This window comes from Augochlora pura, chromosome 7 (assembly GCF_028453695.1).
Source record: "Augochlora pura isolate Apur16 chromosome 7, APUR_v2.2.1, whole genome shotgun sequence".
In the NCBI taxonomy this organism is placed as follows: domain Eukaryota; kingdom Metazoa; phylum Arthropoda; class Insecta; order Hymenoptera; family Halictidae; genus Augochlora; species Augochlora pura.
In genome coordinates, this window is record NC_135778.1 from 15,803,126 (window position 1) to 15,827,117 (window position 23,992).

The 23,992-nt window shown below is 30.5% G+C and overlaps 3 protein-coding genes across 16 annotated transcripts; 1 reads left to right on the forward strand and 2 right to left on the reverse strand.

Annotated features, from left to right (window-relative positions):
* Window positions 1-1,213: 1,213 nt before the first annotated feature.
* On the reverse strand, window positions 1,214-10,687 carry Roq (RING finger and CCCH-type zinc finger domain-containing protein roquin). Of its 2 annotated transcripts, none has more exons than XM_078185488.1 (16): window positions 10,519-10,687; window positions 9,672-9,834; window positions 9,293-9,500; window positions 8,909-9,130; window positions 8,651-8,826; window positions 8,240-8,573; window positions 7,919-8,159; window positions 7,671-7,840; window positions 7,339-7,601; window positions 7,147-7,248; window positions 6,855-7,066; window positions 6,662-6,774; window positions 6,412-6,553; window positions 6,277-6,346; window positions 5,892-6,083; window positions 1,214-5,767 (listed from the first exon to the last, which is right to left on the reverse strand). In XM_078185488.1, the coding sequence occupies exons 2-16, from the start codon at window positions 9,831-9,833 to the stop codon at window positions 5,648-5,650; spliced, it is 2,727 nt and encodes a 908-aa protein (XP_078041614.1). In that variant the 5' UTR covers window position 9,834; window positions 10,519-10,687; the 3' UTR covers window positions 1,214-5,647. The 2 variants fall into 2 exon arrangements, with proteins under 2 accessions (XP_078041614.1, XP_078041613.1); XM_078185487.1 differs by having other exon boundaries at window positions 7,147-7,251.
* A 1,416-nt stretch (window positions 10,688-12,103) lies between these two features.
* On the forward strand, window positions 12,104-14,564 carry LOC144472538 (uncharacterized). Its single transcript, XM_078185721.1, has 8 exons — window positions 12,104-12,544; window positions 12,664-12,796; window positions 12,878-13,086; window positions 13,159-13,305; window positions 13,516-13,751; window positions 13,833-14,021; window positions 14,092-14,254; window positions 14,328-14,564. The coding sequence occupies exons 1-8, from the start codon at window positions 12,389-12,391 to the stop codon at window positions 14,358-14,360; spliced, it is 1,266 nt and encodes a 421-aa protein (XP_078041847.1). The 5' UTR covers window positions 12,104-12,388; the 3' UTR covers window positions 14,361-14,564.
* Window positions 14,565-14,618: 54 nt separating this feature from the next.
* Hyccin (PI4KA lipid kinase complex subunit hyccin) lies at window positions 14,619-23,306 on the reverse strand. Of its 13 annotated transcripts, none has more exons than XR_013494443.1 (11): window positions 23,095-23,249; window positions 22,619-23,014; window positions 22,161-22,295; window positions 21,601-21,726; window positions 21,315-21,532; window positions 21,088-21,234; window positions 20,837-20,967; window positions 20,641-20,754; window positions 18,220-18,731; window positions 14,869-14,976; window positions 14,624-14,736 (listed from the first exon to the last, which is right to left on the reverse strand). XR_013494443.1 is itself a non-coding variant. In XM_078185891.1 (11 exons), the coding sequence occupies exons 2-11, from the start codon at window positions 22,766-22,768 to the stop codon at window positions 14,959-14,961; spliced, it is 1,452 nt and encodes a 483-aa protein (XP_078042017.1). In that variant the 5' UTR covers window positions 22,769-23,014; window positions 23,095-23,249; the 3' UTR covers window positions 14,628-14,958. The 13 variants fall into 13 exon arrangements, 12 of the variants coding, with proteins under 12 accessions (XP_078042014.1, XP_078042013.1, XP_078042006.1 ...); XM_078185891.1 differs by having other exon boundaries at window positions 14,628-14,976; window positions 18,220-18,356; window positions 18,456-18,731; XM_078185887.1 differs by having other exon boundaries at window positions 14,627-14,976; window positions 22,619-22,785; window positions 23,185-23,306.
* Between the last annotated feature and the right edge of the window lie 686 nt (window positions 23,307-23,992).

Consider the following 23,992-nt stretch of genomic DNA (forward strand, 5'->3'; position numbering starts at 1 on the left):
CGTACAGTTCTTGTAGCTTTATCTACTGAGCAGAAGCGCGCGCATTGCGCGAAATTCGAATTTACTTATGAGGGAAGATCGACGACTCAGAAATTGAAATACATACAAATTATAAAACTTCGGTGATATAAGAAATACTCTTGTAATTTGTTTTTGAAATTTGGCAAAAAAATGTAGTTACAAGCCAACTAGTTCGGCGTTTCGCAGTTCAGAATATCGACCATTTTTCGAAACTATATTTTTCAGTAGGGTAACTAATATACTTGGAATACTAATAAACCAGTTAAGTTGAAACTTGATACAGAGTTTCATTAGAGAGTTACCCAACAGTTGTAAAATTTTTCTTAATATTTCAGTTTCTTTTTACGAATGCAAAGAGATGGTTTTTCCCTGAAAAAATAAACTAGAGAATTCAAAAAACTTCCACTTTCTGAAGAAACAAAATTATAAAAACTGGCTGCAACAGAAAATTTCTTTTAATGTGTGCTGTAAGAGAAAATCTTTTTCTTTCACTTTCTATAATAGTAAAAAAGTTAGAATGATGTGATTAATTTTAATTAGATAAAAAATGTTTTCTTTTCCTTCCATACTTGTATAAATAATTTCTTGTAAATATAAAATTCAACATCGATATTTATTTATTACAAAGTTATATAACATTTATCCAATTTTCTTCGACAAGGTATGTTTTCAAAATGATTAGTTTCAAGATTTAAGAATATATTAAGAGATTGATGTCGAAATCGAACAAATTAGAATCAGTGTTAGAACGGACAATTCGTAAAAAAGTACTCTTATTTATATTGAATAGATAAATATATTACACTTTCACTTACAGTACAATTGTTAGAAAATACATTAAACTTTCGTGGATTTTTATAGACGATATAAAACATTCGAAGAGTTTTATTTCGACATTTATGCAACATTACTCCAATCAAGTGTTCTTTCCTATTGTCGAAGCATTCGTATTTCGAATTTCGTTTTATCTGGTGATGGCGTGCCACTAATAAATAAAAACTGCGAAGAACAAATTTTTTTCTTAAGGGTAGTATTTTTTACATTTTGGATCAGGAAATGTAGTCACGAAATTAATCTTACCATTGTAATTGTATGAATAATAATTTAAAGTCTGTTCTTTAACGGTGAATAGCAGAATCGGGATAATATGAAAATTTTACTATGAACGTGCCATCCGTTTATGTTATTATAATGCGGTTTTTCCATAGTTATTTATTTTAGAAAAATACATTAAAAATGCCTGACTAACAATTACATTAAACATAACGGGCATTGCGAATACGTAATACTCACACGTATACTATCAAGGTGTTCTATTCAGTATGTAAGCGAAAATTCCGGTCTATTCAGCTTTTTTCATGTAAATCTAATGACGTAGTTACAACATATTGACCCTGAATGCATTGCCCATCATGTTTACGACTAATGTAACAAAAATCTTACAATCGGGAATTAATTTAACATAAATGTCACAAAAGTACCATTCGTACTGTTAAGTGCCAAGTGCGCGCTGACTATATGCATTATATACCGATATGTATATAATAATTATTGTTTTCATATGTTCAAACAAAGAACGTTAATATAGATTGTATGTGGCTTCATACCATTAACATAGGTACGCGTGTATTATTATACACATAGTGACATGTTTAACATGCAATTAATCTGAAGCTTGCACAAACAGTATTGTTGCGCTTATTACTTCCCAGTGTACACAGCCCTCTTCGCTTTTACTCTACATTTATTAACGAATCATACTATGAATAAAAACAAAAAAAACGACAGAGAAACATATCGAAGGGCAACATCTGACGAATGGATCACTAGAAAGATTGTTGAATTTCATAATTCCTTTAAACGACGGAAATATTTAAAGTGTACAAGGCTTTCTTTTTCTCAGTCGTACGTGTAAAGGAATTACACTTAGTGTACAAAGGAGCGATTGCAAAACAGTAGCTTACGGAATTAGTAATTTGATAAATACATACGTTGTATCTGAACAAATTGTGAAGACGGTATTCATTTACAGAAAGGAACAATCGATCTTTTATATATTCGCCCTTGTGCTCAGACTAAAAATGCCCTTTAATGTAATTAGAATAGAACATATACGCGAAAATACATATATATGCGCGATGTGATCATTGAGTTCAACAATTTTGTATACATTACGACACATATAAATGTTAATTGTCACCAAATATTTAAAACTGTCAGAGTTTGATTTGCAATCATAATAGATCTACTGCAATTAAACATTCTTAATCGCAGTTTAAAATTTATTTTCCTTTTAGAAAATGTCATCATGTTATTTGAGATGCGAAATCAAAGGTGGCCCCTTTCTGCAATATTGTCACACATATTCTTCAGTACTGTGGCCAATTCGTGTTTTGTGATATAACCTTGTGGTAATTATATAGTGATTGCAAATTAAATTCTCATAATAGCGATAGAAAATTTATATTACGTAAATTTTAAAGTCTTTATAAGATTTATCTGCGAAATGATGAGTAACAAAATAAATAAAGTTTCTAAAATAGTTCTCAAATACATAAATATACCATCGAAACTAGATGTAATTAACACCAATGTAATCGCTAATCGTCGAACAAGTAGTTTAGCGTTTGAGTTTTGCGCATTTTTAAATCTGTAATGGAAACAACGTGTATTCTGATATAAGTATTAAAAATAGATTTTCGTTCACACATATCAAAATTTCGTGCTAGTCCATGTGATTAACAATACTGCGACCATAAATAAAAAAAAAACATGATTTTAAAGGACTGGAGTAAACTAAACTAATTATTCTTATATTTGGATACATCCTATTTTTTTGTATCATGGTATTCCACTACAAATGAAAAAGATTTGTATCGGTGTATAATAAAAACAAATAAAATTGCACCATTTTTCTCATAATTTTCATTAGTAACTAGTTATGCTCTGGGGTTATTATTTCTTTTCAATCCAGAATAATGTGCCTTATATCGCAGATCTTGAGAAAGAGAAGAGAAGCTACCTTGTGCAACTGCAAAACGTTTCACTCAGCTTTGTAGTACTGCATGGTTTCAAAAGGCACATTTCAAGTTGAAAGAAATCTTTTACTTGAACATATCTAGTTCTGTAGTAGCAAAGATAAAATAATATTTTTAATGAGAAAGATAGAAACATTAACTTTCTCTTTGATCTCTAAGGTTTCATAAAAGTCTATAATGTCACTTCCACTAAAACTGGAATCATTAATATTTATGCTATATATTATTTCATAAAAAATAGAAGAACCCAAAAGCTATTGCAATTCGTAATTACTACAGTATAAACAGGTCGTAAGTTGATTAACGTATTTGATTCGACGAAAAGTTTTCTGTTATCACATTCCGTGAAATACATAATTTAAATTATATTGAGAATTAGATAAAATCCAATGATAGAAAGAAGAATTTCTTTACTTGTCGTACATGAAATGCAAGAGGAGAAAATATAGTAATTAAATATGTAAACTTCTTATCAGTAGAATCAAGTACATACGTCATTATACCTTTGTCCTAAGGAACGTTCGATTCATCTTTTCTTTTATAATACATATAAGAATAAAAATAAGAACAAGATATAAGTATTCCAATAATAACATCAACTCACGTTTATAGTTAAGAAATTAAGGTGATAGTTAAGAGGAAGCCAATGTGACTGTTTTGGTTTCTCGTAAGTTCGTAAATCGAACATATTTACAAACGTGAGAGCTGCAGCTCGCATACATAACAGTCTGTCCGTTTCAATTCATTCACCTTTTAGTAAAAGACAGCTTTGAGCCAGTGACTTTCAAATCAGTTACTTTGTATCAAGAATAAAGACAATTTTTACATTTGACAAACGAAATAATTAATGAATTTGGAAGTCTGCTTGGTAAATATATTTATTTATAAATTAAAAAAGTAGTATATACTGTTAACATATAAAAATTATGTTATGAAAAGCACTGCCCCAAATAATTTAATTCATTATGAAAATAGTAAATAAAATATTTTCGTCAGGCACAAATGGAATTTAAAGATAATTTTTCACAAGAAATTTAAAAAAAAAGATGATTTTTCCATACATGCTGTAACTTAACTTTTTGTACTTAAAATACAAAACAAAAAGGCTTTTTCGGTATTGATTATTTGTCTGTGTAAGTAATGCTTTTCGGTTATAAAAAATAAAATCACAGCATATGATAAAGGTTTCTTCAATCATTGTTTTTAGCGTCTTGTTAATGTATAACAATTTTTGAACAGAGATGAATTCCAATTGTTATTCCAAACACAAATGAATTTGAGTAGAAATGTTTTTAAAACTAAAATTTTAACATTTTATGCAAAAATTAGAACAATTATATAGAAAATATTATTACGATATACTGTAGTTACCGTATTTTATTAAAGAACATATTTTCAGATATGAAAACATGAACCATAGAACGCAATACTATTAAGAAAGCTACATAACATTTTAAAATTTTTTTCATAAGCTAAAAATCAATTATTTTATATATACATACATGTATACATTTATATAGATACATATACATATACATACATATATATATACATGTATATATATACGTATCTTAATTAGAGCAAATATATATCTTAATTATTCAAAATTTTAACAAAATATGTCAATTTTGTGTTTACGCATAACGTCTATATGTATTTCGTAATATTTTTATCATGTAACCTCGTTGCAGGTTAAATAGCATTCTTTCCGAATGTATCAGTAATATAATATCCTTTGCTTCATTGTGCAAACATACAAACAAAATATACTACATCCTGTCATGTTTATAAAACACTGACATTAATTTCTGTTAAATTTTAACAAATCTGCTCCTCGTCGTCTGTTCGATCAGTTTATCAATGAATGTTGCCATTATGACAACACCATAACGGATCTCTTATCAAACCTTCACCGGTTCTATATATGTAAATCCCAATGCGGCGGCTAACTCTCACTTCTTACAATACATTGATTTCTATAACAAATTGCTACTGTAGCTAATAAACATAAAAAACGATGCGACTTCCTGCATAACTAAATTATGAATTATCATCATGAAAGACCTGACAAACTGTGATAAACAAATTCCTTCAAAATATCACATGTTCATAGCTAGGTTTTTCCTTTTTGTTGGTTTAACATTTTAGAGGATAATACACATGTTTAGAGCAATAGAACGAATACTATGTACCAAGAGATTTGCAAAGGCATAGTACATGGGAAAGTAGTGAATCCACTTTTATGTTACAGTATACCAACGGGAGAAATTTTTTTTATAAAGTTGAACTGCGAATGATAATTTCCTTTCTCTGGATTTTTAGCGATAATATTTAAATTGTCATCGTCCGGTGGTAAGTCCTTATTTTAATTGTATTTAGAAGAGCGTTAAATTCTTTCTTTTCAAATAGTACAAATTCTATTTTTTTTCTTCACTTTCAGTCGTTCCCTTGAAAAAGTATGTATCATGCTGATGCATGGAAGTTCGCACAAAAAATTATTTTGCGCATGTCAAAAGAACATGTCGCCATTAAATGAATAAGGTCAGATCTAAGAAGTAGACGACTTAGTAAGACTTACTGCCTCACTATTATTTTTTAGAATTGTCCTCTTCACTCGACCAATGCTTTTCTTGCTCTTGAAGTTCAAACTCCCATCGCAATTCTAACTCCCGCATATCATTCGCAATACCGGCCTCGTACGTATCTTCCTGAGAAGTTGTTTAAACAAATGAAATATATACGCACTCGCAGTAACAGTTTTTACAAATAAATAAAAAGTTTGTCTTGTAAATACGTATTTTACCTTTAAACTAATAAAAAGAAACGACTTACCTCTTCTGGTTTGTAATCTTGATTAAAATTCTGTGTGCCAAGCAGATTATTTGACGATTGAATCCAAGGTACAGTACCATATGGGCTCCAATTTCGCACATCCTTTTCTTTCTCTCTAATACCAGCTTCAATCATTTGCAGTTCTTGTGCTAGTCTTTCTCCAGCCGTGAAAGTAGCACCTTGTGTAGCTAGCTAAATATATATTTCAAGCTAACATTAGAGTGCAAACAAAATTTTACTATATTAGATGTTCAAAAACTAAATGATAAGCTATTATCATTACATGTTAACAAAGATAGAAAACGATTTTTCTTCATAAAATATAATGTTACAATGTGATCAGAAAATTATGTATAGCATATAAAAATCGATAATCTAATAATACCTTCAAATCATTGATCTTCTTTTCAAGATGTTTCAACTGTTGCTTTACTCTTTGTGACTCAATAATTAAACTGAAAAATTATATTAGTTAAATACATCCTTTTAAAATATAAGTTATAGATTTATTATAACATACTCTTTAGACGTGCACTCTGATCGTGAAAGTTGATTGTGTGCAGTTGACTCGGATATATTTCGACCGAACGTAATGTAGTTGTCTCCAAAACCAGTAGTATTGATAGGCTGTACTTCACCATTCGCAGCAATAGCAGAATAAGCTGTAATTAAAATATCCTATTGTTGTGCTAGTTATAATTAAATTTTCAAGAACTTCTAAAAATTACAAACATTAGACAATTTGACAGAAAGAAAACAATTTTACTTACGCTGATTACCGTAATACCAAGATGTAACCGAATTCGCCGTTGGCATGGGTCGATACGGAGAAGGTGCAGTTCCTTCTGTATAAAAATTAGTAGGTTGTACGCAGTTACTAGATCTAAAACAAATTTAATTCCATTTATGCTCTATACAATTAACTTTTATTTAATAAACGCTTTCTTGGGAATTAATTATTACCTCATTAAGTTTTTGGATAATTTAGAAATTGGTCCATATTTATTACTAGATGACGCGTCAAGTGGAACGAACTCATCTTCAAATAAGATCGGATCTGTGCACCTAAAGTTATTGTTACAATTTATATTTGCTGGAGGAACCATGAGATTACTTGACGCGTTTGTCCATATGGAGAAGTTGCACGATACTGTATCTGCTTGCATGTCGTAATTCTGTGAACAAAGTATAAACAAAAAATAGAAGATATGTAAAAAATATTTATAATATCAATTCAATAATCGCATGGTCATACTGTCTTTATCTGTGGCACTTGTTTGTTAACAATTGTTTCAAGCTCGTTTAAAATTTCTATTCTGCGTTGCCGTAACATCGCCAATGTCTTAGCAACCGTCCGCTGCTGCAACATAAATGTATAACACTTTAATATATATTACCTACACCCGTAGTGTTTACTATTTAATAAACAAGAGTACATTCATTTTACCTTCTTAGTATTTGAAACACCATTGGTTACATTAGGTGAAACTTGCGACGTGTCCCACATATTGAGATTAGGTGCAGTGTAGTCAACAGGTGCATTCGGCACAATGTAATGAGAGCAGTATATGTCCATATTTTTGTTTGGTACCATCGGTGACGCTCCTTGCGGAGGTGGTAACATGTAATTTGTTAAAGAGCCAACGAAATTGTTTTCATTTGACGGAGTATGATGTTGCATAGGATTAATTTTATTTATAGAATTGAAATCTGAAAAAAATAAAACAATCATTTACCTTATCGTCCGTGTACATTATATTACTTTCCAAAAATACATACTTTCTCTATGAGTATTATCATGTGATTTTATGGAATGGTAAGCTAAATCATCATTTTGCTTGTATGTTTTATTATTTGACCCAGTAGCTGATTTGTCCGTCTTGATATCCGAATTGTTGCTTGCAGGTACATTTGACCTGATACTTAACTTTCTATTTTTTGATCTGTATCTAATAAATTAATATATATCGTTTATTAAATATTCTACACATATGCGACTATATTATCATTCTCTGTGTGTAACTTACTTATCCAATTCCATGTCACTATGAGCAAAGGTACAGCTTGTTGATCTGGGACAAGATCCTCTAAGTGCAAGATCTCGACACATGCTTACTTTATATTTTGGTTGACCTAGACCCACATTGTGAGTACCATCCTGTGCTTTTCGATTACCATGTTGCTGAATAAATTCTACTAATGCTGCAACTACTGTTCTGACAGCTTCTAATGCTGCACGACATTCTGCTAGTGTGGGTGGTTCAGTTTCTATAATAATAAAGATAAATATAAAAGAACACAATCTGAAGTGTTTGTCCAACAAATACTACTTAATATATAAATTATACCTGGGCTAGGATCTATTGCAGCTAAACGTTCTAATTGGGGTCTTAGACTACTTAATTGTCCAGGATCAGGAGTACGTTGAAGAGCAATAACCAATTCTTGTACACTTTGAGCAAAAGACTGAGGAGTTTGAAGTTTGTCTATAATACTTTGCATATGAGATTTATGGCTGGTATCTCCATATAATAACGCGGACCACTGATCAGGTGCTATTCTTAACCCTGCTTCAGTTGCAATCTGTACTATCTGTGCATCATGTTCTCTTCTTAAAGCCTCGTATGTCCTAAACTCTTCTTTCAACTGCATCAGTGATGAATCTCCTTCCCGTTTAGATACCTGATTAAATTTTCTGATTAGGACTGATATCTTGTTAACAAACGGTAACTAAAATAAAAACTAAAACTGAATATTACCTTGAAACAACTTGCTCTATATAACAATTGTACAACATGTCCTATACTTGTCTTAGATGCTTGAGGAAAATGTGATTCTAAGCGCTGAACTACAAACATGACTAACACTTTCCTAGAAAGAGCTGATCCATCTTCCAAAGCCAGTAGCACAAGCTTTAGTACTTCTTCTTGCATAGCTATTAAAATAGTGAGAAAAGGTTAATTTCAGCATGTTGTGCTAATTACATGTTTTATAATGTTACATTTATTGTAACATACCTGGTCCAAGAAATTGACAACCACGAGCACGTACAGCAGCCCATAAATTAGCGCTAAGCTGTTGCGGATTTTGATGTTGTAGTATCAATTCTGTAACTGATCTTTCCCCTAAACTTCTAGCTGCTCTCACTGCACGTGCTCTTCCTTCTGGTACAACTAACTGACAACCCACAAGAGTCACAAGTTTCCTTTGCATTGGTCGAGAAATTAGTCCCATACCTCCTATTACATTTATTAATATGATGTAACAAAAGATGTTGTTTCACAATTACCGAGATCATGTATTTTGAAAAAATATTGTTAATTAAATTGATCTGTTTATGTAAAGAACATTTTCCTAAGTTTTACAAGAGATTGTAATCTATTTTTAGTAATTGATATTACCTGCAGCTAAAGTTGGATTTGTCTGACATGGTTTGAGATATAGAGCAAGTTCCTCAATGCAACGTTTAGCAGCCAAATAATTAGCATGGTCTTCGGGTGGTAGTAACTTCTGGTAAGCTGTTGCAACATTTATGGGAACAGGATTCCCTACTAGTTGCAATAGAGCTTCATTTACTGGTAATCTTTCTATTTCTGTGTTGATGATACTCTGAAAAATATACATGATACTTTATTCTTTTACAAAATAAAAATGAATTATAATCCATATGTATTAATTACAGACATATTTGCTCACAATATTGTCTAAATTTCCTCTATGCCTTAATTAATAGATACTTATAGAATAATTGTAATCACAGATGGAACAATTGTCACTTACTTGATCAAAAGGGCATTGTTTACGATGTAAATTTGCAAGGCACGTACGACAAATAGTATGACCACATGCTAATGATATAGGGCCACGTATTGCCACATCAAAATCATGACAGCAAACTGGACAAGAAAGAAATTCAGTCCACTGTGGTGCCTGAATTGGCATTCTGAAACAAAAATCACATAAACATGTTTCTTCAAATATCTGATTTCACGTTTTTTTGCAATAATAATTGCGTAGCAGAGAATTTTAGGGAGGATTAATGCTTTTAGTTGCGACACATACGTACAGTTCGATCAACTGTTCATTTACGTCTGTTAAACGTTCGTAAACATGAATGATTCGTAAGAAACATTTATTGCGCGATTACAATTACAGGACATATCGTCCAATTACGTAGAACTGTTTTCCCGAAAGAAAGAATTAACCACGTAGTTTAAAGAAATAATCACGAAGAGTTCGAACGTTTACGAAAGTGTTAATAGTATGGTAAAGGAACTTCGTTTCCATTGCAAAACATTTATCTACAGATATAAACCTGTTCGAAATGGTAACGTTAGTCCGTCGATTGTTTTTTACGCGACAATAATTTTCTATCCCTAGTTCTGCCAAATGGAAGATTCGATTTCGTCACTATTAAATGTGTAAGGAGGTATTTCGAATGTTCACCATTTCATCCCCGTATTTCGGTCGAACATTTTTTTAAATTATTGTCGTTCAATGCTCTTGGCGTTCAACGAAATGATTGCTCTGGATAAAACAAAAAAGAATGGTATCTGCCTTTGCCACGAGGAAAAATGTCGGATTGAAGTTTTTACCGTTACAATTGCAAAAGATGATTGAGACTCACCTCGTTATTGCCTTCACAAAACATCACATTAACTACTCGATTACTTCGCACATAGTTCTGCCATCGAAGTCAGAACAGATGAATCACAAATATGTAGTGAGATGAGCTCAGCACGATATCCCTTACGCACACCTTTTTACATCACTAGTACCCATGACGAAAAATGATCTAGAAAAATCATATTTCAACTTATATCGACAGATGGCGCTTTCGGGTATTTACTGTGACCGTCGAATATGTATGTATTACATATGTAAAATACATACGTGCATTACATCCTACCGTTTCAAGATAACCGTTAACCACTGAAATATATATTTTATTAACTATGAGTAATCTGACACAATTTGACACGCAATTTTCGAAATTTGTTATATTGACATTAAATTTTGGAAACAGACTACACCTGTGATACTTGATATTAATCGATCGTAACATGTTTCGTATTCATAAAATATGTCCATGTGTGTCTTATTTCGTATATTTTACCATCTAATTACCATAGAATTGACAACAGTTTAACTATTGTACAATACATTCATATGTACAATTTGTCAATATCTAGAAACAGAGAAGCGGCAACGCTGTACCCGTGTCAAGCTGACTCACCATATTAAGTGATTTAAATAAAACATAGCTCAAAACATTGCCCTTTAACTGCCCAAAATCGCTCACCTATATTTTTCGAGAAATATTCAAAAGACTTTTTGAGGCTTTTAGTAATTTTTACGAAAGATTAATGATTATAATTATGGCTATAATTATAATCCTAAAACTAACCTAAAACTATCTCAAATTTACCTTAAAACTGTCATAAATGTGCCTTAAAACTGCTCTAAAGTTCCCTTAAACTATTCCAAAACTACCCTAAATGTGCCCGAAAATATACCCTAAAACTACTTCATAACTATCCCAAAATGTGCCCTGAAAATGTCCTAAATCTACTCCAAATGGGCATTGAGCATCGTTCGCAAATTTGCTGATAAATGTGGTCGAAAATTCATTGACTTTCGGTGTGACTCGTTTCGCACACGATTCTTTTAATGTCGTGCTCATTTCGTCACTCGCTATTTCCTTCCTTTGTCATTGACTATGACGGCAGCATTGTGTTGTTGTGCATTGTCAGCCAATCGAAGGATAGCAATTCGGGTGCATTTACACTTCTAGCATGCAGCTTGAACAGTTAGTGAAGATTGGTATAGAAATCTTCTTTGCTATGATTAGCTGGTAATTCACTGCTCTGAGAAAGTATCCACTTTAAATTTGTTGACAGTAAAAAAAACCTTAGCCAATAAGAGATGAGCTGGTCTTGCGTTTAGTAGCCAAGCTAATAAGCGGACGAAATTTAGTTCCGCCCGTTGGCTTAGTTGTTTCATGCTAGCGGAACTCGCTCCTCATTGGTCACAGTTTCTCAATAATCATTCATAAACAAAGCCGCGGATTGAATCTTCGCAAAGGAAAAAGTTACTTCAGATGACCTCAGGAACTCCTCATTTCCGAATTCCGAGTGACTTTTGGAACACCTAATACAATTGAAAATGCTATTGCTATAAATTTAACAAATACATAGTATATAAATCAGAAATTACATATTAAAAATGTGTATAAAATTCTACATTCTGTATTCTATACTCATCTCTGATAATGTACTTTAAAATATTGTGTTCCACCGGACAAATGTTTCATGTATAAGATATAATTGAAAATCAGTCTTGAAGTATATAAATGCTTCGTCCCGCGTCCGACAATGCGCATAGTTCGGAAGTTTGAATGATTTAAAAACTAACTGTAACAGTTGCGATTAAACGTCGATTTCATCTATTTACATTTCATGTAAGCCGTAGAGGATAGAGATTCGTATTTTCGAAAAATGGAGTCTGATTTAGAAGACATTTATAATATTCTACTTCAAGCTAATCTGCCTGCGAGTATAAATGATTTGAGAAATCCAACAGAAGAGTACGTTGTTAATTTAATCAACACATTTCTAAGAACATTCCATATCGATGTTGATACTATTAATAAGGTAAGGTTGTAATAATTTTACACTTTCAATAAATTTTTTTCTTTCAATGGATCTGGTTAGAATCAACGTAGATACAAAAAATTTTGTACACGTTCATGTTTCTTCAAATTTTATTACAGCGAACAACGGAGCAGCAAATATCATGTGATGACACTGACATAATACAACTCATAAATTTACATGCTGCTATGGTACAAATATGTGATCGAATATATCTAAAAGATTTATGTATTACAGATATTATTAGTCCAGGCATGTCTTTTAAAATGTATTGCTGAAAGAAATAGTTATTGTAATCTTATCATCATAATAAAAAGATATTATATTATCCAGGTACAAAAAGAATACGTAAACAAGCCAAATTGCTTGCAAACTTTATATTATATGCAACTACTAAAGAATTAGAAATAAAGGACAAAGTAGATGAAATCAAATCCAGAGCACATATACTGCAGGAAATGTTGGATAGGCAAAATAAAATAATAAAAATTATAACACACAAGCAACAACATATAGCAAAACAATTATCATTAAAGGATAAAGTACTATTGTAAATTATATTATCATAATTTACCAGTATTTATAATTTTTATGTACAATTATTATTTTTTCAGATTAATATTGAGATTGAAGCAGTTCAATCTAGAATTGCAAAAAATAAAAAAGAATATAATAAACTAATGACTGATATGACTGCAGTAGAGGAAAAGAAGCAACAGGCAAATCAAATGTTTGAATCTTTTAAAGTACAAGTTTTAAATGTAAGTGATATGTTTAATAATTACTTATATCTAAAACTTGAAAAATTTTAAAATAACTATGTGCATAAAAGAAGTAATTTAAGAAATACAAAGGATATCCTAAGATCACTTGAATTTTTTCTTTCAAATCTGTAGGTTTTTTCTTGAAATCTTATTCCTCGAACATCGATTAAGACTGTTTACAAATTGAATAATAATGTATTATTGCAGTTAAATAAAACCATAGCAGAATTGAAATCTAAGATTGTAAAGTCTCCTGAAACATACGAAAAGCAGTTAAAAGATCTAGAAGAAGAACAAAAGATTAAGATCCAGCAGCGTGAAATGATGCAAGAAGCATTTCAGGAAAAAAAAAATTTGATTGAACAGCACAAACCAATTCTGAGCTTTATTCAGAAGCAATTAGATAAGTTGGAAAAAGTGAAAGATATACATCAACAGTTCAAGTACTTTATAATCATAAAGAGTAGTATATTTATAAATATTCATAAGTAAAAAGGGAGACTACTACAAGCATATGTTTCCAGAAAAGTAAATGTGCAAGAAGATAGCATTAAGAAGCAAGTTGAAGCAGTAAGAACAGAATATGAGGACTTTCAAAAGATGTTGCAGACTCAAAAAGACAAAGAGAAAGAGGCAAATGAAGTAGAAGATCTTCATGTACAATATGAACAACAACTTTTACCACTGCGTAATTTAAATGCACAACTATTATGGTACAACAAATTGTAATAAATTAGATATTTATAGTCTTTAGAAAAATTTGAAAATTCATTTTAATTACAGTGATAAAAATACACATCAACAAAAATTAGAAGAGGAACAAGCCCAATACAATGAAGATACCTTAAAATTAAAAAAAATGCAAAATGTTATTCGAAAACTGGAAGAGGAAACTTCAACAGTTATTCAGAATTATCAAAAGATTTATGATGATGAAATTAAGACTGTGAGTATATATAGAGATGAATATTTAAATGCAAAAATAAAAATGTAAATTCTATTCTTTCCTTTATCAACAGATTGCAGCTATGTGGAAAATGATAGACAAATGAATAATGTACATATATTATCTGTGTATATATACCATTTTATAATACAAACATTTATTATTATTATATAATATAATCCCTGATGCATATCAGTTTATTTAAAACGAACATAACTGTTCCATTTGATTTAAACCAAACACGTAAGTTTAAAATTGATTTTCGGAGGAAATTCTTTTAAGATCTTTAAATATAATTCTGTTAACAATAAAACATGATATAAACACATAGGAAATAAATTTGAAGAGTTATTGTTTTTTCATATCTTATTTAATTACATATATTAACAATATTTTTTACATAATCACGTATTATGTATTTAACGGAATCTATTCATCTATTATTTTTATTTAATTATTCAGTAACTCTGAAATATTTATATCTGGAATCATAATAAGTACACAAGACGGTAACAATATATGTATATCTTTTATACAAGAAACAATATAAGTACTTAAACTTTATTATACAGACATTGTCGGTAGTTTCAATACTTATAACTTTTGATAAATACCTGTTTTTCCATTCATCTTCTACAGCACTTATTATTTGTAGGAATTAGTATTTTTTAGAATTCTTTTCCTCTTCCATTTTGTATGATCAATTAAAATTTGTTGTATATCTTAAAATTAAATTTAAATCATTCGTATACTCTGTTTTTTTTTATTATAAGCAAGAACTTAGTATTGTATTACGAAATTCGTCGTTGAAAATATCAATTCTCAAAACTATATGTACAATGTTCGATTTTAGTTCGTAATTTTTATAATTTTGTATGTCTTTTTACGTATTCTAAGAAGACAATATTCATTTAGTGCAACGAATCAGATAATTTAAACATATTGGAGGTTACAAATTAATTACAATACATTGGAATATACATCCAATCGCGGTACAATTTACGTTGTTTAGAATCCTTTTAACAATAATTATATAATGCAAATTACTAATGAACTTGAGTGTGTCTTCTGTGCAAAGGTTTCGTACATTATATACATATTGACAACATTAACAGTGTAACAAGCTTTAACAATTATAATTAAAAACTAAAATAATGTACAATATTTATACCAGCATATACATGGATTATCATTATCCTGCATAAACGTACAGGATGTGGTTATTACCTCACACGTATGAGTACATTAACATCAACCACTAAACAGCGGTATTTACTATGTACACAATGTCTTTCGTTTTTAAGGAAAATATCTGTTATATGAAAGGTTTATGTGAACAGAAGAATTTTTCAGATATTTATACAGGAAGGGGTTATCCTTCAATAGATAGTGAAATAACTCCTAAATGTACAGAAAATGTTACATATTTCTTACATATTTACCAATTCCCCTTCTTCCGTCTTTTGTACAATTATTTCAATATATTTAACTTAGTACCTTTACAATACTTTTAAAATTTTGTTCTTACATAACTCTGATACCCCTTGCAATTTTCGTTAATTTTGCATTAATTTGAACGCATCGTTACACATATTTTTTTAGTTAAAATGTAATGTACACTCAATTGAACCTTTAAATTTAAGTCATTGATACAACTTATTTGATTAAATTACTCTACATGGCAGTGATATAGAAAACTAAATTCTGGCATTCATATATTTTTCTTCTCACATATTTGCAAAAAATTAAAGAGTAATCTACACAGAATTTGCAAATGATATAAAAAACTACTTGCTCAAAATTTATCATAAATATTACACCAAAACCTAAGTATTATAAAGGGACTATAATCTATTTCCCCTTTTCAGGCTTTCATTCATAGAATTAATTATGTTTTACATTTCAGAGAGATTAATTAATTTCAGTTAAAAAATTAAACATTTATCTCTTTTAAAACTCAGTAATAAAATAAATTGAAAATTAAAGTAAGTATTACTTTGTTTTGAATAAATTGTACATAAATGAACCCTTTATAAATATACAAATGCACAGGTATAGGGAATAATTATAATTATCTATTGTAGTACATAATAAATTTCAATATTGATACACCGAATTTTTAAAAATTTTCGTCAAGATACACAAATTACTAATGAAGTAAGATTTGAACAATTATTATGTATTCTTTTTTACGAAAATAATCCCTTTTGTTAAATAATATTCTATAAAACTATATTATGTAGCTTTTACATACAAGGTATGATATGAGTCAGCCTTCTCATATTATTTAATAGACTGAATTATATCACTCTTTAAACATGTTCACACAATACATTATGTTTCTTCTTGATTTGATATCGATATTCATGTAACATCTTGTTGAACACTCTGATTGGTTAAAAAAATCATAATAGTATATCTTTTCAATAGACTAAGTAATAGTATGATGAAGTACACAGTCTTTTTAAGTAAATACCAATTCCAAGTTAGATTTTCTTTCGTTTCTAACATAATTTCAAATTTTTCTCATGTTATTTGATGCTTCAATATGTTTCGTTTGTTCTGTATAAAAGAATACGTAATTAATGAATATTATAAAATGAATTCTTTTTAAACGTCGATTCATAATCACTGCACATGCTTGAAAAGTATGAATACCATATAAGCAACGAGGATGTATCACCGGATATTTTACTCTGCATATTTTTTTATTTTGATTAATGTTAGGCAACAAATTTGTTTCTTTTTCTCAATGCAATTGTATGAAATATTAAAATAAATTAAATAAATGTAAATTATAATCGCCTACAATATAAAATGTTTAGTAAAATATAAAAAAAATTAAATGTATGATTTGATACAAAATCGAAAGGTCTTATATCTATTAATAGTACCGTCATGAGGAAATATTAATATAAATCAGTTTAAATGTACTACAAGGTAGAAATGACGTTAGTTAAAAACATTTTCTGAAGTAGAAATTTATACAAAAACACAGTTTTATCTAAACATAACTTACGGGCAACTCTATGCATGTAGATAGGCATAAAGATACATTATAGAAAAATTACAAGATCTGTCTAAATATATTCTTAAACTCTTTCCAAAGACAGGTCAGTCATGTATACTGTTAGCAGAGTATCCAAAATTTGAACGTATAATAAATAATATCTTTCAAGAAAATAAAAATCGTCTGTGATCTGTTTCCATTGAAATCACTGGCCCTTGTATAGTTATTAGATGTTTGTTTTAGTTTCGTTCATTTGTCTGTTATATAGACCTCACAATTTTTAAAGAAATTTTGTAGCCAGTACAATAACAACTGAATATTGCGTATGTATGGAATTGTATTTGACAATAAAACTAACTTAAAGGAAAAATAAATAAGTACATATTTTACAGCTTAAAATATTTATGTTTTGAAATAATTAAATTAAATATTTAATTAATTAAGTATGTATGTATATCGAATTAGAAAATATATTTATATTTTTAGAAATAAATATTCGATACCATCCCTGATCTCAAAAGGCATTAAAGAATCATAAATAAAAATGTTTGAAAAAAGCATATGTTAAAACACATGTTTAATATATCAAAGCACATATTATAAAGACAATTAACAGAATCTTTTAACGCACATATATGTACATCCAACAAAGAAAACGTACGTCGTCTTAATTTATTGTTCCCTTCCCCATTATAGTGTTTCTCATTTTTTTTTATTAAATTTGTTACGGAGATCTGTGTAGTAATGAGCCATGTCTGAAAAAATGTGATGTGTTCAATGTCCTTTGTGTTAAATCACAAAACTTCCTTAAATGCTGAATCAATATTCATTAAAGAATCACTACAATTGAAAGGAAAAACTATATACAACCGACGTGGAAAAAGGAAACTTTATATTTGTTCAGTATAGCCCACCACTACCATCTACTTTCTTTCATAATTTAAACAGAGCTGACCTGGATAGATGAAGTCAATGAATCTGGTTCATTGTGTGCTCTTAAGTTAATCGTAGTCTCCTTATTAGTATTATCTATGTCTCCGCCCAACGCGTGACGTTCACCATCGATTAATGAAACATTAGCATCTACTGTAACTGAATTATTTTCTACACTAGTATTCTTTTTTCTGATTGAACACCCATTTACATTTCCATCAAGCTCTGTCGGCTCACTATTTAACATTGAAGAACTACCTTTAATACTCTCTTTTGAAGTCGTCTGAGATCCAAGTTTCTTCTCTTTGTCTGAGACACCGGCATGAGCATTTTTAGCCACCTTGCCATCCTTTTCCCTAGGTTTTTTCCCAAGAACCGGAAAATTCGCAATTTTTGATGCAGTTTTCTGATCTTTCGATTGTCTCATTGAACCAACTCTGTTTGGTTCTGCTGTGTCTTCTTCACTAATTGATACAAGATTACTTTTACCTTCTCCACCGGAATCTTCTTTCGTAACTTGAATCGGTATATCATCTACACAAAAAGAAAGGGTAAAATAGAGAGATGTTATTAAGCTTTGAGAAAATTATACCAAAGTATGTACATATTACTCGAAAGTATATATATACAGTACTTTGTACAAATACTGTGGAAGAAGCATATAACAAGAATTATGCATTTTGTGTGAAGCCTAAGATAATATAAAACACAATAATAAATTATATTTGCATTTTCTTTATCTAAAAATTCAGAAATATCTCTAAGTCGTAGAAAATATAAAAAGAGTTGTACAGTTTGCTATTACAAATATCTTCTAGAATTTCGAAATCTCTTTTGTATGAAATAATTTCTTTAGGCTTGCGAGATGTTTCTGTATATCTAATTGAGAAAAGCACATACACACACTATATGCTGCTACTATATAGGCAAATTTGAACACAGTGTTGCTGCAAATTAATTTATGCACAAATGAAATGACTTCGGCTAATAAATGATAAGAGGAGGAAGATGAGTGGATTGGGATAAACTTGCATTATTATAAATGCAATAGTTTCAACACAAAAAGACATGCCGAAACTTCATGCAACTGTCCATAATATGTATCTGACTATATGTGTGTAGTACGATCAGGCTTATGATTTGTTTCTTCTAGGAATGACCATGTCTCTGAAACGAATGTATAAATGAATACACAAATCACTGCTAATTGAACTGCTTAATATTATATAGTGTAAGAGCTAATCTGTCGCGTGTTTATTGAAGAAAATTTAGTGATCCTAAAGTGCTGAAACTAAACCACTAATACCATGTATTTGTTGATAAAGCAGTAGTTGTACGATAATTCAATGATTTATTTCCGTCCATATATACATTTTCCATCGATTCATGAATTATTTCTCCCAAAACTTTCTCTTCCAAGACGCTGTACAAATGAGAGCCAGAGTTGATTTTATTCTCTTCACAAGCAGATTCGCTACATTCTTTCTGCTCCTTTCTCTTTCGAATATTCACTTTCACATTATGATCTTCACTGTGTTCAGATTTATTTCTTTTCAAATGTTCTTTCTTCCTCCTGGGAGAGGATTTATTAGGTGAAACATGAGCACTGCACACACTTCCACGTCTAGAACCCTCCAACGAGGAAGTAGAACTGACTTGTTTTATTCTGTCGGCTTCCTCATTTGCCTCTGAGACACGAGATTGCTTTGTATGCCAAGGGAACCAATACACACTGCTGGAAATTGATAGCTGACGTTGATCACTTTCAAGTTGAGTAGTTCTCTCCTGTTCAGCCGCGAATAACTTCTCATCCAGATCGTCTAATGACATATGTTTATAACCAATGCACATTTGCTGAATCCAAATAGCTTGTGAAATGTGTTTATGATTATGCAAATGCTTGAACACACTTCTAATTTGTGTGTTAACAACACACTTCCCATTACGCAAATAAATATGTGGAAACAGTTTTCACTAGTATAAATACATAGGACTTTCAACTTGTGTACGTAGCTAACAATTTTGATCTATGCTAAATCCTAGACATAAGCTAAAATATATATATAAATATATATACATGTACAATTCTGCATGCGAAATGAATCATATAATGTACATATACTGTGTTCATGCACTTTCGAGTCTGTCTTCATAGGTTTTGTATCATTGATGTGAAACTCTATCTGAACCTTTTATTTTCATTTACGTCATAATTCTAATTAAGTGCATACTAATCAATGTTTGCTATACAACATGAATAACGTTAATAACATGCTGGGTAGTCATAAACAATTTAACGAAAACCAGACTTTGTTTGTTGTGCATATTGATCAACAAAAAAAAATCCGGGAACATTAATGGTATACTGAAGACCATTATTTTGTCAAGATATTTCGTTATAATGATCGATAACAAAGTATAAAGTTCTATCTTAAAAACCTACCTGGTAATTTTTTCGTTCGGAAGGAGGCATTTGTGATCATGGACTTAGATACTGTTGCAGTCGCACTTGGTGACAATGCAATGCTTACACCAATGGATCCATCAGTAAGTTGACCTGAGATAACGAAATCGGTTTTTGAAGTTCAATATTTCTTACCAACTTTATAATATTATGATCAACATTCAATTTCTTATACCTGGTGGTCCAGAACTAGCAGAATTACGTATAGCGTTTGTGACTAGCATGACATCTGGATACGCTTCATAACATGCTCGATTGTGAATGTCTTCCACTGCTTGTGTACCTAAATACCAACAGTCATTGTACCTGCAAACACATATTAACTGTTATGGAAAATGCTTATCGCTATCCAAACATTCTCTCATAATTTTTTAAAATCAAGAATATTTAGTGAATAAGATAATTTAAAAATAATACGTTTCGTACATAGCAAAATATATAGCATGTAAAAATTCAAGGAGAAATTGACTTGATACAGGTATACGAGGCAACAGCCTGGGAACAAAACTGGATTCGCTTCCATACGATGATCTCTGATGATGTCCTGGTTTCATGAATCCTTGAGTGATAAGTCTGCAATGTGATATTAAATTCATTATGATGCTTCTATTGAATAAACAAAATCAATTTCTGTTAATTGAATTTTATCTTACTTGGTTGCAACTTTGCATAATTGTTCTAAAGCAAATTTATTTATGTAACCAAGTTGTTGATTATAAATAAAGAGAAGAGCAGTCATCACTTTTAATCTGTTCTGTGCATTCAATGTTTCTACTTGTTGCAGCGGTCCCCAGCTAACTAATTTTGTATTACATTCTTCAAATCTACGCACAGCACTTTCTGTTAAGGAAGCAGGTGCTAAACTTGCAGGCTATATAAAAAATAGATATCTTTATTATAAAATAATTAGTTTAGCGTAGTTTTCAAAATAATATATACCTCGTGAAATATAGATAGCATGGCAAGAGAGGGTACTCTAAAAGAAATTGCTTTTTGTTGCCCAGTTTTGTCTACTATTTCTAGATTATACAGTCCAATCAATAATGTTTCCACAGACCGACAGTTCTGTAAAAAAAATATTTTATGAAATAAATAGATCAACAAAGGTTTAAAGTACATTAAAAAATTCTCAATATTATAATAATATTATTATACTCCTATGAACATAATGAGCAATTAAATAATTTTATTAACAACGTAAGTTTCCTTAATTATGTAGTACATAAAATCTTGATATTATTTATCTCAAAGAATACTATTATAGGAGAAATAATGATCCGTCACATAAGACTATAGATCGTATTTGCACGGACTTGAACACCTGCTCTGTAATTAAGTCAATGATACAACACTCGTTTCAAGCAGTTCTAACTTGAATTATAGATCATCTGTGTTATGTAACATTAGTTTTTACTTCAGATGTCACAAGTTCAGGAAGGACGCAAGACTAATGAGGTTTATGATTAATCATTATGTTCTTTGTAATTATGCCTCTTTACCTTGATATCACCATGAGCTGCAGAATTTAAATAAATATATACCAATGTCGGCAAAAATTGCAAGGTAAACCTTTGCAGTTCTGTTTCCCGAGAACGGTAAAAATTGTATAACTGATCACATACTGTGTCCATCAACTATAACAAATGAAAAATTCTTTACACATAAACGCATAGGAATAGAATTTGAATGCAAGTTTCTGCCTTTACAGTCAAATGAAAAAAATATTTTTAGCTTATTTTTACTTATTTCAATCTCAATGATTCAATTGTACTGTGAAAAGACTTGTAATGAAATACATATAATGTCAGATCTACTAAAGTAAGGATTCTCAAGGATTTCTTAATTCAAGTACTTAAAAAAATTTGCACACAATGTAATATATAAATTTATTAAGTAGAAAATTCTAATTCACTCTCTTGTACTCAATTATGAAGAATATCTATTGAAAATATGTTACCTGACTATATTTGCTACGCTCTTCCAAAAGCACATAAAGTGCTCTGACAATCTCATTGTCTTGCAACAAAGTTGCAGCAAAAGTGTGAAGCTCTGAGGACGAGACATCTGCACAGTCTGCCAGCCATTCATTTATTAAACTCTCAGTCATTTTTACGTTTCTCTCGCCTGTGTCAATAAATCAGAATCTTGTTGATCAGAAACTTTGGCATCCAGAATGAACCATCTGACACTTTGAAAATCATTACACCAAATTTCAATGAATAGTAGCTATTTACAAACGATTCTTAATAACGACATTTCGATAGTGCAACACAGTTTTTAATTCACAGCTCGTTACCGAATTTACGAAGATCTATTACGAACTCGACAACCAAGTGACATACTAAGTCGACAACTGTAATAACGTTAAAAATCATTGATATCGTTCAACATCACCGATACGCATAATTTTAATATCTCTAAAGTAAATCTTACGATCTTGATTAGGATCACCTTCTTATCAACTGATGACAGTCAACATAGTTAAAAATTAGTCGGAATTGTGCTGGAATACTTTTCAATTACCTCCATGTCTTCCCCCAACGACACTCAATTCTCAATTGCGAATCTGACACTTGTAACTACGGTTTTCCCTTGTTAATGTCACGTGATTAGTAAAACTGGATGCGACGCTATCAAGTAGTAGAAGCTATTTCTTATTGATTCACGATTCAAAGGTAGTTTGTAGCTGGGAACGATGAGGAATGTTATTGGATAAGCCATGAGATTGAGGAGCTCAGAATGAGATGCAATTAACAGATAATTTTATATATGCAGACATATGTGATCTGTGATTGAATGCGCATCATAGTTACGTTGCATACAAGCCAGACAGTATAGATAAATATATATGTATTTATAGACGATACAACTATGTATTAGAATATTTTAGAATCGGGTTGGTAAACATATCAAAAAATTACTACTAATAGAAAATGGTTCAAAAGTAATAGATTGTATGGTGTCCGATAAAGGGTACAGCCGATTAAGATGGTCAAAACTGCCTTTAGAGGTTTTTCAATGAGTCATACACCGTTCGAAAGCTGACCAATAAAAACTCATCTGTGTAAAATTTTAATCCTGTAACTTGTCCGTGAGGGTAGTTACAGGGTAAATTAGATTTCGCGGTTTTCCGACATTTTGTCACTTCTAGCGACTTTCTAAAATTTTGAAAAAATATGGCTTATTTTGGACATTAAGCCGCATGTTATAGAACTTTTTCAGATTTTTCAGTTGCAAGCTGTGATTATCAAAAATGAAAAACCCCCAAAAAATCGGAAAATTGAAGATTTCCCACTTTTATGTTATATTCAAAACTTTTATATTAATTCCC